The sequence below is a fragment of the Podarcis muralis genome, chromosome 6 (assembly GCF_964188315.1).
Source record: "Podarcis muralis chromosome 6, rPodMur119.hap1.1, whole genome shotgun sequence".
Taxonomy (NCBI): domain Eukaryota; kingdom Metazoa; phylum Chordata; class Lepidosauria; order Squamata; family Lacertidae; genus Podarcis; species Podarcis muralis.
In genome coordinates, this window is record NC_135660.1 from 77,283,309 (window position 1) to 77,298,365 (window position 15,057).

Sequence of the window (15,057 nt, forward strand, 5' to 3'; positions counted from 1 at the left end):
ATTCAGATCCCCACTTAGTTTGCTGGGTGCCACCACTGGTCCCTTTCAGTCTCAGTTGGGACCAGATCATAGTGGACTGCGCTGAGGTCTTCGGAAGAACTGTAAGATGCAGGTCAGATCCACGCAACACATTTAAAGCAGGACTGTCTTGTAGTTTGATATATCTAGAAGACATCATACAAAGTCTACAGTCTGAGGAGTTGCAGATCATGGGTAGATGCAAGACTAGCCGCTACCCAAATGTATCTCTCCAAACGTAGTCATCTAAGGATGGTGGCCTTATATCTTAATCATTGTTGGCACATCTTGATTGCACATGATCCAAAAGAAACAGAACTGTCACCCCACACTGCCCATCAAGCCAATACCAGCCCTGAAGTTAAATCTCTGTGGCCAGTTAAACTGCCTCTTCCACCTGGATGCTTTTAGCCACACTGGTGGTGAAATAAGAGGACTCAATAGAACCCTTTTGAAAGACAGGGTTAACAACGTAATGGGTGATGCAAGGAAAGAGTCTTATTTATTTGATGTGAGATTTGCTGTCAAGATCACACACTGGGCCTCTTACTCAGTAAGCGTTTAACACTGCATGTCTAGCTTCTTGGCAAAGTGGGTCCAACAGGCCATCGCCTCCTGAGAGAGAGAGAGAGATGAACAATGTTAAAACATAAATAGGTCATTGGAGGTTCCCCCCCACCTCTAAAAAAGGACACTGCTGTTCATGGCTTCAGGCAGCCTGGAATTTTTTTTGCAATCCTATTCAAGCCTCTTGGTTGGGGTGTGTATGTGTGTGTGTGTGTTGCTTCCCCCCTACTGTACCATATAACACTAGAATTCCTCAGCCCAGTATACCTGAAGGAGCGTCTCCACCCCCATTGTTCAGCCTGGACACTGAGGACCCGCTCCGAGGGCCTTCTGGCGGTTCCCTCCCTGTGAGAAGTGAGGTTACAGGGAACCAGGCAGAGGGCCTTCTCGGTGGAATGCCCTCCCATCAGATGTCAAGGAAATAAACAACTCTCTGACTTTTAGAAGACATCTGAAGACAGCCCTGTTTAAGGAAGTTTTTAATGTTTGATGTTTTATTGTGCTTCTAATATTCTTTTGGGTGCTGCCCAGAGTGGCTGGGGAAACCCAGCCAGATGGGTGGGGTAGAAATAATGAATTCTTCTTCTTCTTCTTCTTCTTCTTCTTCTTCTTCTTCTTCTTCTTCTTCTTCTTCTTCTTCTTCTTCTTCTCCTGCCCTCCATTTTTCTTTTGTGTATGTGCTGTTTTCAACTGACCCATCTCAAACAGCTCTGAACAATAACTTGCAAAGTCAGCCTGAATAATAGTTTCCTCTCTGCAGGCTCAATTTCCACCAGTAGTCTGTAAGCTTGCAGGTTCTTATCTGCACCCCCCCCCCCGGAATACCACTTTCTTTTAATTCACAAACATTTCATCCATATACCTAGCTGTTTGGGGGCAAGCTTGGGGAAGCGTTTGGCCAAGCTGCGAGGGGAGAGGCAACAGGGTAGGTGAGGAGTCAAGGGATGAGGGGTTGCCTAGTTGTGGGAGAAGGGATCAGCAATGGAGTTGGGGGCTAGGGGTCTTTGGCAAGCAGCTCCCATAGTTAGAATCAAAGTCTATGAGCCCTACTAAAGAATGGAAGGATCCAGCTGTATTTCTTCTATCATTTTTTACATTTCTTAGAAATGTTTTTAAAAAGCAAAACAGAAAACAAGTTTATATTGTACCCACCAAAATCCAGATCATTAATGTTGCACTGAAACACAGTCTCTCCATTTACTATGAGCTGCACTTCATTCCAATCCGGTATTTCTTCAAGGATTACCTGGTGTCCATCGGCTTTCAGCACAGCTACAGAAAGGCAGTAGGTAATGTTGCTAAAATACAATGCTATTGACAACCAGATTTGGATAAGAAATGGAGAATACTGCTGGTTTATAGTACTTATTGTTACTTTAAGGGGTGCGTCATCTGAGTAAGCAACTGAATTTCTTAAAGACACTTAAGATTTATATTGAGACAGCTAAGAATAATACCGTGCCTTCATTTGGGAAGAATATGCATTAGTACGGTTTAAAAATAGGAGGGGCAATACTGAGTCAGGCGCTGAAGTTTCGTCATGTGTTCTCTGAGTCTGTAGCAGGAAAGCAACAAACATGGTTTCAGAGTCAAGGGTAGGGGACGAGGGTTTGATATAAGGCAAAAAAGATGGTTTAAGGAGCGAAAGTTACTTCAGACATTTTGGCTATTCCGATTATACATCATCTAAAACATTTTGAGAGAGGGAGAAACTGGCATATCAGGACCTTCTCACAGAAAGAGGGTTGCTTACTTTGGAAGTCGAGTGAAATCTGTTCTGGAAGTCCATTCAACTTCCAAAATGTTTGAAAACCAAAGCACGGCTTTGGATTGGCTGCAGGAAACTCCTGCAGCCAATCGGAATCTGTGGAAGCCCCATCGGATGTTCGGCTTCCAAAAAAAGTTCGAAAACCGGAACAATCACTTCGGGTTTCAATCGTTCGGGAGCCAAAACGTTCGAGAACTAGGCTGTTCAATTTCCAAGGTACAACTGGACCTTGGTAGGTGGGCACCAGAATGTTATGGAGAACGGTATTTTACAAAATGAACATGCAGGTGCCAGGAATATGGTTGCCCTAGAATAAGATAATGGATTGCAGCAGACTTCATATCCCTTTACAAGCATTCTCACAAGCACTTATTTCAAAATTGGGTTTAGGCCCAGGTTCGGCACTGAAGTAGCCTTCATCACCCTGGTTGACCTATTGTGGGAGAAAGCATAGCCTCCGACATTTCTCTGATTAAAATAGGGGTGTCCTATTCAACAAAAACAATTTTACTATTCATACCCCACCCATCTGACTGGGTTGGTTATATTTATATCCAACAAATATAAAAACATAAGGGGGGAAAATAAACATTAAAAAAAAATCCCTATACAGGGCTGCTGCCTTCAGATGTCTCTAGGGCTGGATAATGCCATACCCTCCAATATTTCTACAATGAAACTAGGGACACCCTAAGGAAAAGCAGGACATTCCAGAGTCAAATCAGAAACTGGAGCCGCTTCTGTGCATCCAGGACTGTCCCTGGAAAACAGGGAAACTTGGAGGGTCTGAGAAAGATGAATTCATCCCTGTTGATTCCTACTGATGTTTCAGTAAAGCAGTGGATCCCATCAACCATGGTATCTCACTGGTTTTATAGATTGAGAGTAGGAGTAGGAACAGTGATAAGCTGGTTCTGCTTCTGTTTACAGGACCACTTTTAGAAGATAGCACTGGAGGCGAGATTGCTTGATTCCATGGCAGTTGTGCTGTGGAGTCCTGTAAGGTTCTATCTTATCTCTCATGCTTCTAAACACCTATATGAATCCACTGGTTAAGGTCATCGGGGAATGTGGAGTGAGATGCCATCAGTATTCTGGTGACACTCTGTTGTTCTCCTGCTCCTTGGCTTCAGAGACAGGCGATGCTGTGCCAGTACTGAATTTGTGTCTGGACTTGGCAAGGGTTTGGAAGAAGACCAATAAACTGAAGTTGAATTCTAATAAGATGGAGGCCCTATAGGTAGATGGTTCTGATCCCTGGGAATTAAGTGTAAAGGCCTTTCTGAAGTAAGCCTGGCTTTGACTTATAGGGGATTTCTTTTTTCTTTTTAAGTGAAAGGGATCTAAAGTCATTGAATCAACAGATGGATTTGGTATGATTAAGAACAATGGGAGGTTGATTGAACTCAAAAGTCGAGAGTAACTTACTTGTTGTGGCATCACACCTTAATAACCAATAATTAGCCTCCAAGTGGCCACAACCTTTTTATTTCTAATAATCTATTTTCTCACTGCAGTCCGTTGCCCACTTACCTGGGTGTCAGCCCCACTGAACTCAATAGGATTTCTTTCTGAGTAGACATGCATAGCATTGCACTGTTAGGATGGTGTTAGTTCAGGAGATATGACTGATTTTCAAAATTGCCTTGCCTGCAAATGTACAGGAATCACATATGCTTGATTTAAAGATGGCCTTCTTTTGCTTTTTAGTCTGCCGTTGCCATACGTCCAGAATTTCCAGGACATAGCCAGGATTTGGCTGTTGGAGGCAGTATCTGGGCAGGAATCATTGTAATGTCCAGAAAAATCCAGATGTATGGCAACCCATGTTGGAAGTGAAAAATTTGGTGAATATCCTTTTAAAAATGCAAAAACTTGTTTTTTTTTTCATATTTTGCAAAAAAAAAAACAAAACACAAAAAACCCAAAACTCAAAACCTGTTGTGTCTGGATTTTCACTTTTTGAAATATGGCAGCCCCACTCTGGCGTGCAAAAAAAGAGTGAGAGACTCAAAGTTGTTCTACTCCCCGTACTATGAAAACTTCTCTTCTCTCCCTTCACAAATGTAGCCTGGGTTGCCAACTAAGCTAGAGGAGGATGTGAAACCAGAAAAAGTTCGGCTATAGAAAAGAAGGGCATCCTTGGTTTAATAACAACAAAAGCAAAATGAAAGTCAAAATCATAGAATTGCAGAGTTGTGTTTTTATATTGTAAACTGCCCTGTGATCTTCGGATGAAGGGCAGTATAGAAATTTAATAAAGAAAATAAAGAAATAATAATAATAATAATAATAATAATAATAATAATAATAATAATAATAATATATTTCTACCCTGCCCATCTGACTGGGTTTCCCCAACCACTCTGGGTGACTTTCAACAGAACATTAAAAACAGAATAAAACTTCAAACAATAAAAACTTCCCTAAACAGGGCTGCCTTCAGATGTCTTCTAAAAGTTGGGTAGTTGTTCATTTCCTTGACATCTGATGGGAGGGCGTTCCACAGGGTGGGTGCCACTACCGAGAAGGCCCTCTGCCTGGTTCCCTGTAACCAGATTTACTGCAATGCGCTCTATGTGGGGCTACCTTTGAAGGGGACTCAGAAACTACAGCTAATTCAGAATACAGCAGCTGGACTGATGACTGGGAGTGGCCACTGAGACCATATAACACCAGCCCCGAAAGACCTATATTGTTTCCCAGTACGTTTCCGAGCACAATTCAAAGTGTTGGTGCTGACCTTTAAAGCCCTAAACGGCCTCAGTCCTGTATACCTGAAGGAGCTTCTCCACCCCATCTTTCACCCCGAACACTGAGTTCCAGCGCTGAGGGCCTTCTGGCGGTTCCCTCACTTCGAGAAGTGAAGCTACAGGGAACCAAGCAGAGGGCCTTCTCGGTAGTGGCGCCCTCCCTGTGGAATGACCTCCCATCAGATGTCAAGGAAATAAACAACTACCAGACTTTTAGAAGGCATCTGAAGGCAGTCCTGTTTAGGGTAGTTTTTAAGGTCTGTTTTATTGTGCTTCTAATATTCTGTTGGGAGCCGCCTAGAGTGGCTGGAGAAATCCAGCCAGATGGGTGGGGTATAAATAAATAAATAAATCATCATCATCATCAACATTCCCACCCCATTTTCCGTCAGCATGGGACATGTCTGGCAGGCTACGTCACACACCTTGTAAGCCCTGCAGACGGAAGGTCCTGTGTTCAACGACGCTGCAGCTCCTGTAGGCCCCGTATCTGAGAGTCACCAGTGCATTCTTTGGCATTGCTGGACCACGTTGCAGCCTTTGCTGGAAGGGTCCAGAACAAATAGGGGGAAAGGCTGTTTCAGGACAGAAACAGTTGTGGACACTTTCCTTTCTCTGCTGGACACTATGGAAAAGACTGCTGCTGCTGCCCCTGCTGCCTAAGTTGTGTCTGTTGTGTCATTCACTGCCTACTGTTGTGTCATTCATTGGAACTATGGTGAGCCTCCCTCTCTGAGATGTAACAAAGGACAGCTCCTGATGCCCAGCTCTGGTGTCAGGGTCCGTGCTGAGGAGGACTGCACTGAGGCAGATTGTTGGGAGCCTCCCCCTGCTCCTGCTCCGGATCCTGAATCTTCCCAGGAGCAGGAGGACAGTGTACATTTGGAACGGTGGTTTGCAGAGGGGCATAGTTCAGAAGGCAGAAGCTGGGAAGTACTGGATGGGGAACAGCTAGGAGAAGAAGCACTGGGAGAGAGAGGGTTAAAAATTCACTGTCTCTGGAAAGCATTCATCCGCTCTCTACAAGGTCAAGAAGAGCTGAGAAAGTGGCAGAACAGAAAGTACACAATGCACAGAGGGTACAAGCTCAGATAACAAGACGTAGGAGTGACGTGGATTAATAGGGACATAAAAGGGGTAGGATTCTTAACTGGGAGCACCGCCATTCCTAGGAGATAGGTTCTTTGTTTTCTCGCTGTGGTTATTAAAGTTACTAACTGGTAAGAAGACTCCTTTTCCTTTGTTCTGCTTATCTACTGCCCCAGGAGGAGGAAGCCGATTCCCTGAAGCCTGTCATCTGGTGGTATTTGATTTCCAGAGGGAGAAAGGGGAAATTGCTGGGGCTCATACTTGTTTGAACAGACTGTGGTCACTTAGTGGCAAAGGGCAAGTGTCATGGACTGGTTGGACCCAGAGGAATGGTGGGAGGCATCAGCTGGGGAAACCCCAAGGGAAGAAGGCTCAGAGCCAAGGAGTTGGTGGTAGGATGACAGTGAGTGGTCAGAGGGAGAATGCCTGGGAGGAGGAGGTGTTGGAAGCCAAAGAGGTAACAGGGCGTGGTGAGCAGGGAGAGTCTGTGGCAAAGAGGTCTAGAATCAGAAGCAGAGGTGGAAGCAGGAAAGGAGGGACAACAAGAGGCAGAGATAAGTCAGATGGATGAATAAGCTTGGTTATCTCCCCTTCCCGCTGTGACAGCCCCCCCCCCCAGTGTTCCAGGACCAAGAGAGGTATGAAGAGGGAGGAGCAAAGGCAGCATGCCAGCATAGTCTCAGATTGCTTGGGAAAGGCCCAGGAAAGGAGGAGACTTAGGCAGCTGTGAGACCTTCAAGCTCCACATGGCCTCACAGAGGCAAGACCTATCAAGAACAGTTGCTCTGTTCATTAGGCTTGGAAGTCCTGAGTGGATCTTGTTTCTTCTAATAAAGAGTTAACTTCACTTCCACTGTGCAATTTATTGCTGGCTTGTTCCCGACAGCACATGTACAAAATGAAAGCCACACGTCTTTTCTTTGATATACTTTTTTATTGACTACAGATTTTAAACTGTTTTCTGGATTCATCATAGCTGGGCTACAGTTCACTTTGATATCATCTATCAGAACGACTTGTAGACCTTAAAGCATAAAACATATAGCTCAGTCTAAACAAAGACACTATAAATACACCTTAGATTTGCCATAAATCTACACTATGTTATAAAAATAAAATATCACTAAAATAGTAACTTTAGGTATATAATATAATGCTCACATTATAAAAAGTTTGGGACATATTGCCACTTCGTATTGTATCATTAGCTCCACGAAGACAGCTCACCTGAGTAAGTCCAGGAGCAAAGGGGGCTTCTAAATTCTGACACTATGGGAGAAAGTTATTTCACTTTTAGCTATGCATTGGGGCAAGCTAGACATGACACTAACTTGTGAATGCAACTGCCATGCAGTACATATGGGGGGGGGGGGGCGGGACAACCTTTCCCCCATATACTCCAGTGACCTCCCACCAACCTGTTGTTAGTCTCCAAGGGTGAATCTTCCATGGGAAACTCAGAAAAGCTCTCATGATCTTCCACAAGGCTTTTAACTTGCTCTGCGTGTGTACATACATGCACTGCAGCAAACTTGAGTTCTTCAAGTGAAACGTTGTGCAGTGGTGCCTTGGTTCTTGAACGGCTTAGTTATTGAACAAATTGGCTCCCTAATGCCAAACCCTAAGTGTTTCAGTTTGTGAACGTTTTTCGGAAGCCAAACATCTGATGCAGCTTCTGCTTGAGTGCAGGAAGCTCCTGCAGCCAATCTGAAGCCATGCCTTGGTTTTCAAACAGTTTTGGGCATCGAACGGACTGCCAGAATGGATTAAGTTCGAGAACCAAGGTACCACTGTACCTAGGAACATGGGCTGGTGTTTTGGCGTTTCCAATCCATGCAACACACAAAGGCCATTCCAGCTTTTCTGGGTTCCTCCAGCGATCCACCCAGAAGAGAGAAAGACTTGTGTATTTTCTTTTGCCCGATCTCCAAGGAGCTTGGGACAGCATTCATAGACTTCCCTCATTTTTATCTTTGCAACAACTGCTTTGTAGGATAAGTCAAGTGGTGAGAGAGGGGCTGGTTAGGCCATCCAGTAACCTTTAGGAATGATCAGGGAATTAAAATGCAGGACCCCCAGTCTACATCAGGGACTATGTCTACTACATATCACCATCAGTCAGGAGGGTGGGGGGACCAGACCAGACTGTGCAGTAAGTCTGCATGTGTGACTTCCTACGGTGATGTGAAGGTGCCCTGGAGAAATGCTGCCTTTTCCCAGGACACTTCACACAAACCCAGCCGTATATAGCAGTAGTACACTCTTGGCTTCAGTGGAGGCAAAATAAGAATGTGGAATAATATTTCCTAAGAGGTATTAAATTCACTTGGAGGACATTCAATTTCCAGTGTTCAGGTTCTGAATGCCCTTGGACCATTGGCACACAACAGGGAGGAGTCAGGCTTATGGGAACCCCAAAGCTGGCAAAAGTACAATTTTTAGGACACCCCCAAAAGGAACTGAGTGTGCTCAGTGGGGACATAACTGGCTATTGGGGTGGGGAATGGAAACCCAGAGGAGAATGGAATGGAATATCCAGGAAAAGGGCATGGCTGGCTGGCTGGCTGGCTGGTTGGTTGGTTGGTTGGTTGGTTGGTTGGCTGGCTGGCTGGCTGGAACCCTGAACAGGAGTCCTCCATGCCACATCTTTATTGCAGGTCCCACACGTAATATTTCTAAATTCAATCTCTCCATTGAAATGCTCAACGTGCTTATTCTGGATGGTCCATCCTGCAGTTGACACCTGTGTAAATCTACTGTTAAGTTTGCATAGATACACATGCTGCGGTTATATATTTCAAAGCTGCAGAATAAACTTGCATTCTACTGCTCTAATACAGCTAACTTTAAATGAAGTTACTGAGCACTAACAATTCCCTGAAATCCACAAAAAAAAAAAAAAAAAAGAAACCCACAAACCTCTACTAAGTCACAAGTTATTACATGACCTGGCATGTTCACAGAAGGGTATTCAGACAGTATGTGCAGAAAACAGCCACATTTCATTTGACAGCACATTGATGAGTTACACAGCATCCCATATGAACACTGATTCCACCTGATTCAAAGATAGCTTGATGCATCCCCAACTCTGAAGTTTCCATCGTTACCCAATTTTAATTGTGAGCTATGTTGCCATTTACGGAGTTTAGGATGTAGCTGGAGCTTATTCTGCTACTAGATCTGAGCCTTAGCCCTAAACCTGAAAGTTTCAGAAGATACCCCAAGGGGGAAAAATGCACCATGTTACACAGGGCAACATATCCCTTGAGTTTAGATTGTCAGCTGCATCAACTGTTAGATAGATACAAATCTCCAGGTGACTTGCAGGGATCAGAAGCAGAACATTTTCACACAGACATATCTATCCTAAGAGAGCCTTTGCCAACCTGGTGCACCCTCCAGATGTATTGGGCTACAATTCCCACTGCCTGTGGCTGGAGTTGATGGGAGTTGTAGTCCAAAACACTGAGATGGCACCAGGCTGTCCTGAGATATCTTAAGATGCAGAGTAATGATGGGGAGGAGGAGGAGGACAGTGGTGATGATGACAATGAAATTGTTCATGAATGGATGCAGCCAAGAGAACACCGGATGAACATAAGGATTGGTCTTATACCAAATTGGTTCATCTAGCTCAATTTCGCCTATACATTGACTGGCAGCAGATCTCAAAGGGTTTGGGGCAGGGGATGCCAAGAACTGAACCTGGGGTGTTTTGCGTGCAAAGCAGATTCTCTGTGCATCAGGACCCTTTTAAGAGAGACCCTATAGGTTCACACTGGCATGTGTACAAGAGACTTCTCTGCAACCGACAGCAAGAGGAACTTCACCCCTTATGAAGCTGCCACAAATTCCAGTCTTGCATGAGGCTTAGCAGCTGGGAAACATGACGCCGAAGCTTCTCAACCCACCCTGCCAAAAAAACCTCAGACATACCACTAACAAGCGGTCTGTGCACAGTCTGATGGGCAGCCCCCTGGACCAAAGTCAGAGGAAGCAATAGGGGTCTCTCCATGAAAACTATGATGACACAAAACCCACAGCGACAAAAAATATAAAAATATATGCTGTACCACCTGAGGTCTGAGAGCTATTCTAGCAGACTTTCATCTGTCTGCTTGTTTAATAAGTTAGCTTGTATGAGGTGGTTCAGAAAGGTCCTTTGGGTACATTATTATTATTATTGTTATTGTTATTATTATTATTTAAAAAATTAAAATTAAAATTTATATACTGCCCTATGCCTGGAGGTCTCAGGGCGGCTCACATCAGGACTTCTCTGCTTGTGTATGTGTGTGTTTGAAGGAAAATATAATCTAATAGAAGCTCGTTGCATTTTCAAAATGTCCACAGTCTTTTTGCATTTCTATCTCATCTTTCTTCTGTGAAGCTTAGTGCAGTCTTGCATGGGGTTATTCCCTTTTTATCCACACCTGTGGCAGGTTAGGCTGAGAGGGTGTGAATGGCTCAAAGTCGCCCCATTGAGTTCTGTGGCTGACAGTGGAGGTTGGTTCACGAAGGTGAGTGGAGCATTGCTCCATCAACATCAGTCTGCCTTCAGCCAGGCCCATCTTCCTGCCTTTGGCTCTGTCTCCATCTACTTTTGGTTTCTCTGCCTTCCTACCCCACCAGTCTCAATGGGAACTGGTCACAACCCATGACCATGAAGCTGTCTACAATATCATGTTGTCTCCTGAGAGGTCAAGAGGTATGTTGGGGTGACCACTAAGAAAAGGCTCAGAGTTGCTTCACATATCACATGTGCAGGACAAAAACACATCCCTAACATACATTTATGCTGGGAGCCTTGACTCAGAACGCTCAACAATGAATAATTTGGCTTCTGAGCAATGACGAATGTCTTGGGCGATACACTGCGCTTCAGCCACAACCTTTCACAAAATGTTACTTATTAATAACTGGATATTTCTAAGCAAGCATGGAGATGAGTTGCATTCTAGCTCAGATCGATAATTAGCAGTCATGTTCTGCAGAACTGAAACACCAGCTTTTTAGATCATTTACACTGTCTTCTTGATAAATACTGGTGGAGACCACAGCTAAAGATAAAAGAAATCTCCTCCCTGCAATATATAGGGTCTTTATAGCTTGCATTTGTACAGTGACAACATTCTACCTTAAGAAGCAGCTGCAAAACGGAGGAAAGACATTGCACCCTTAGGGCCATGGTTCACACATAACACTTAAGCCATGGTTTGCTTAGACAAAGTGTGGTTTGTTTGGGCATCTGCACCCAGCTCAGCAGAGTAACTGTGGTTTTGTTTTGGCTTATGAACCATGGCTTGTTTCAATTGTAGTTTGGCACTATGTCTGAACTCAACAGCCCTGCTTAACCATGGTTGGTTGGGCTAGCCCATCCTAGATGCTTTAGCACAGGCCTCCCCAAACTCGGCCCTCCAGATGTTTTGGGACTACAATTTCCATCATCCCTGACCACGGGTCCTGTTAGCTAGGGATGATGGGAGTTGTAGTCCCAAAACATCTGGAGGGATGAGTTTGGGGATGCCTGCTCTAGCAAGTATAGTTAGAAAAGTTTTGGATAAACAAGCTGTGGCTTGGTTGTTCATCTGTGAGATGACTCATGGGTTGCTGAACAAACCACTGTTGAAACAAATCAGAGCTCAGCGTTGTGTGTGAATGCAGCCACTTAGTGCTTACTGCCAGGTCGAGGTGTTGAAGGCGCTCCTTGTTTAGTTGGAGTGGTTGTCTTGGGCAAGTTGCATTTGTTGCACAGCTGTTTCACATCCATGAGGCTTTCTCCCACAGCTTTAGCAAATTTGCTGGAGGAGGTCTCTTTGCAGTCTTTAAAGCTGGAGATGCAGAATAATATATGCTCTGGCTGTGGATTATAGCAAGCACCATAGCCATTAGGAATCACAGGTCCATAGCAGCAGAACATTCCCATGGTGGTTGGAACCTGAACAAAGAAATGAAGCTACATTAAAGTATCATTATTTTCTTATTATTTATTGAATATATATGCCGCTCTATTACCCGGAGGTCTCAGGGCGGTTTGCCGAATAAAAAAGTACTGTTGAAATAACTTGGTAATTGTAAAGAATTACATAGTGTCACATAGCTCAGATCTTGCCTTCTTAGTCTAGGAGTATAGGAAATGCAAAATAATAGTTACAATTGGGACTTGCAATAAATGGTTCCAGAATATGCTAACCTGCCCCCCACGAGCAGGAGTGGTCCTGTTCAGGGGTCCAGTAAGCCACCCACCCATAACCTCTCATAGGATGCTATAACCTCTGAGGGGCTCTAGTTGCCCAATTTACCCCTCTCTCCAAAGTTTTCCAACCAAGGCTCAACTTTATGTTGCTCCTCAAAGCCCCTCAGCATGCTTAAGTCTTCATTCAGCTGGTTGCTTTTTTTTCACAAAAAGTGATCCCTTTGGTGCTTTTATAAAAAAAAAGCCGTACTTCTCCAAACAAACATCCAAACACCTCCCACTTGTTTCTTAGTGGTCCTGCTCAGACTCTTATTTCTGTTGGTAACTCAGACACAAGTTTTGCTGTATGAAGGAGAGAGTTTTGCTTGGTTTAGTATTTATTCAAATATCTTTTCCTGGATTTGGATCATTGCTTAAAATGGTTCTTACATACAATTGCATGATCTTGATACATATTATTATTATTATTATTATTATTATTATACCACCCTTCCTAATATCTCAGGGTGGTTCACAGAATAAAACACAGGATTAAAACAAGTAAATCAAAACAGCAAAACAATAACCCCCACCCCTTCCCACAGAGACATTTGAAAGGCTATAGACTATTAGCCAAAGGCTGGGTTGAAGAGGGATCTGAAGACTGACGCAAGAGGCATAGACAAGCCCAGTGGATTTTTTGACTATTTTAATTTGAATCTCTCTCTCTCTCTCTCTCTCTCTCTCTCTCTCTCTCACACACACACACACACACACACACACACCACAAAATGCTTCTGGAACCCTGATTTTCAAATATAGTTTGCCGCATGTCAAGGGAGCAGGTGGCACCTGTTCTAGAAAAGCAAGTCTAAAGTCTTCTTGGGTTTCTGATCTTGTCTAGAGATCTTGCCCACTATGATTTGATTATCTTTGTAAAAAAAAAATAATGGTATGATCTTTAAATGTGCATAATGTGCTCATTGTTTCTTTTGCTCATTGTCTCTTTTGAATAAGAACTGTACTGGTGGTTAATGATGGCTTCCGTATTCCTGTGGTTTTAATACCCAACTGCTCTTGAGATTTCATTCAGTTTACTGGAAGGGCTTACATAAATCTCAAAGATTTATTGTTGGGAGGAAGCTTAGGAATCAGGACACACTGATGGTATCGCTTAGCTGGATCCACACCCCCTCCAATTAAAGCTTTGATTATTCTATAATGTTGTAATGGGATAAAATGCTCCCTAGTAAAGCGAAGATGTTATTTGTTCAGAAATCCATGCATTCCTGCTTTTTGTTGTACTCAAGCTTTCAGAGATGACATTTGGCTTTTTAATGGCACAGGACAGACCATTAGTCCCACTAATAGAGTCATAGAATTGTCAGATAAATTTGCTGTGCAACAGCCGAAGGCTATGAAGCTATTCAGATTCACTTTTTTGCCCATGGATAGTTTCTTGGAGAATTTATGTAGTGGTATTCTGGTTACACTCTGTCATATTTGAAAAGCCACAGACATCATGGCTGGATCCAATTACTTATTAAGGCTGATGTCTTTGTGCATTGTATTAGCATCACCCCCTTTCAGTCCAGAGGTCTTCCTCCCATATATAGTGCTTTTTCGGGGGGGGGACACACAGGGGTACACATACCCCTAAACATTTTGTGAATCTAAGTTTGGCCTCTTTGAGGGGCAGTAGGAAAATGAGAGTACCCCTAAACATTTTTTTAAAGAAAAAAGCACTGTATATATCTGACATACAGTTTCATCAAATTCATTATCCCAGGTGTATTAAATATGTCTTTAAAATTGCTACTGTATATACAGAAATGTGCTGTTGCTAAATGCTGGCGGGCTTTGTGGCTTGAAGAACGCTTTAATTTAAACAGTAGAAATTACAATTTTAGAAACAAAGAACCCACATCATTAATCAACTTGTAATGCCACACTCGGTCTGCATATGAAAGAATGGCTTTTGCATCATGGAGTTTGTCCTGAGCACGATGCAAAGAGGGGCATGGGTGATTTCTGGAGTCAGCTGTGGGGTTTTTGTGTGGCTTAAATCCAGCAGATAGGAATTATTATAGGACTCCTTTTCTACAGAGTTTGAAAAATTTGGTGAGGGCATGCTGGATGCAGCTAGCAATTCAGGTTTAGGAGGAGCCCATGGAAATTGGTTTCTCTTGTCCCCAAACTTTCTGCTGAGGGGTAGTTGCCTAGGATAAAATTCCTACTTATCATGTAGTTAGTGGGTGGTTTTGAAGGAATATCTATCTTTTCAATTCTCGGTCTGTAAAATGAAAAGAGTAGTGACCTATTTACATGACAGTGTTGTTTTGAAGACGAATGAGACAAGAGACTATACAGCACTTTGAAAATTAAAAGCACTTTCTTTAATGATGATACTAATAAGTAATACTGATGTATGAGCCATCGGGCTCTCGACAGTAGGAATGAGCCAGCAGGAGAGAGTGTTTTCCCTTTATCTCCTACAGCAATGGAGTCCCATTGACTTTAATGGAAGTGGTCCTCGTATCATATTTGATGTTTCGAAATCTGATCTGTTTCTTTGTTGTGGACTTACACACCCAGGCACACTCGGCTAGATGGCAGAGGGGGTAAGAGATACAGAAGGAGAGCCTTATTTAATTTATTGGACTGCTAGCCTACTTTTCCGTAGT

At 43.5% G+C, this 15,057-nt stretch overlaps 2 protein-coding genes across 2 annotated transcripts in view; both read right to left on the reverse strand.

Annotated features, from left to right (window-relative positions):
• Positions 1–511: 511 nt before the first annotated feature.
• On the reverse strand, positions 512–5,732 carry C6H10orf53 (chromosome 6 C10orf53 homolog). The gene is made up of 3 exons (XM_028728449.2): positions 5,532–5,732; positions 1,738–1,857; positions 512–633 (listed from the first exon to the last, which is right to left on the reverse strand). The coding sequence occupies exons 1-3, from the start codon at positions 5,623–5,625 to the stop codon at positions 569–571; spliced, it is 279 nt and encodes a 92-aa protein (XP_028584282.2). The 5' UTR covers positions 5,626–5,732; the 3' UTR covers positions 512–568.
• A 3,364-nt stretch (positions 5,733–9,096) lies between these two features.
• The window catches only part of CHAT (choline O-acetyltransferase), a 51,095-nt gene continuing 45,134 nt past the window's right edge, over positions 9,097–15,057 (reverse strand). The window contains exon 15 of the mRNA XM_028728448.2: positions 9,097–12,136. Coding sequence (XP_028584281.2) covers positions 11,867–12,136 — 270 coding nt within the window. The 3' untranslated portion in view covers positions 9,097–11,866. The remainder of the gene's footprint in view (positions 12,137–15,057) is intronic.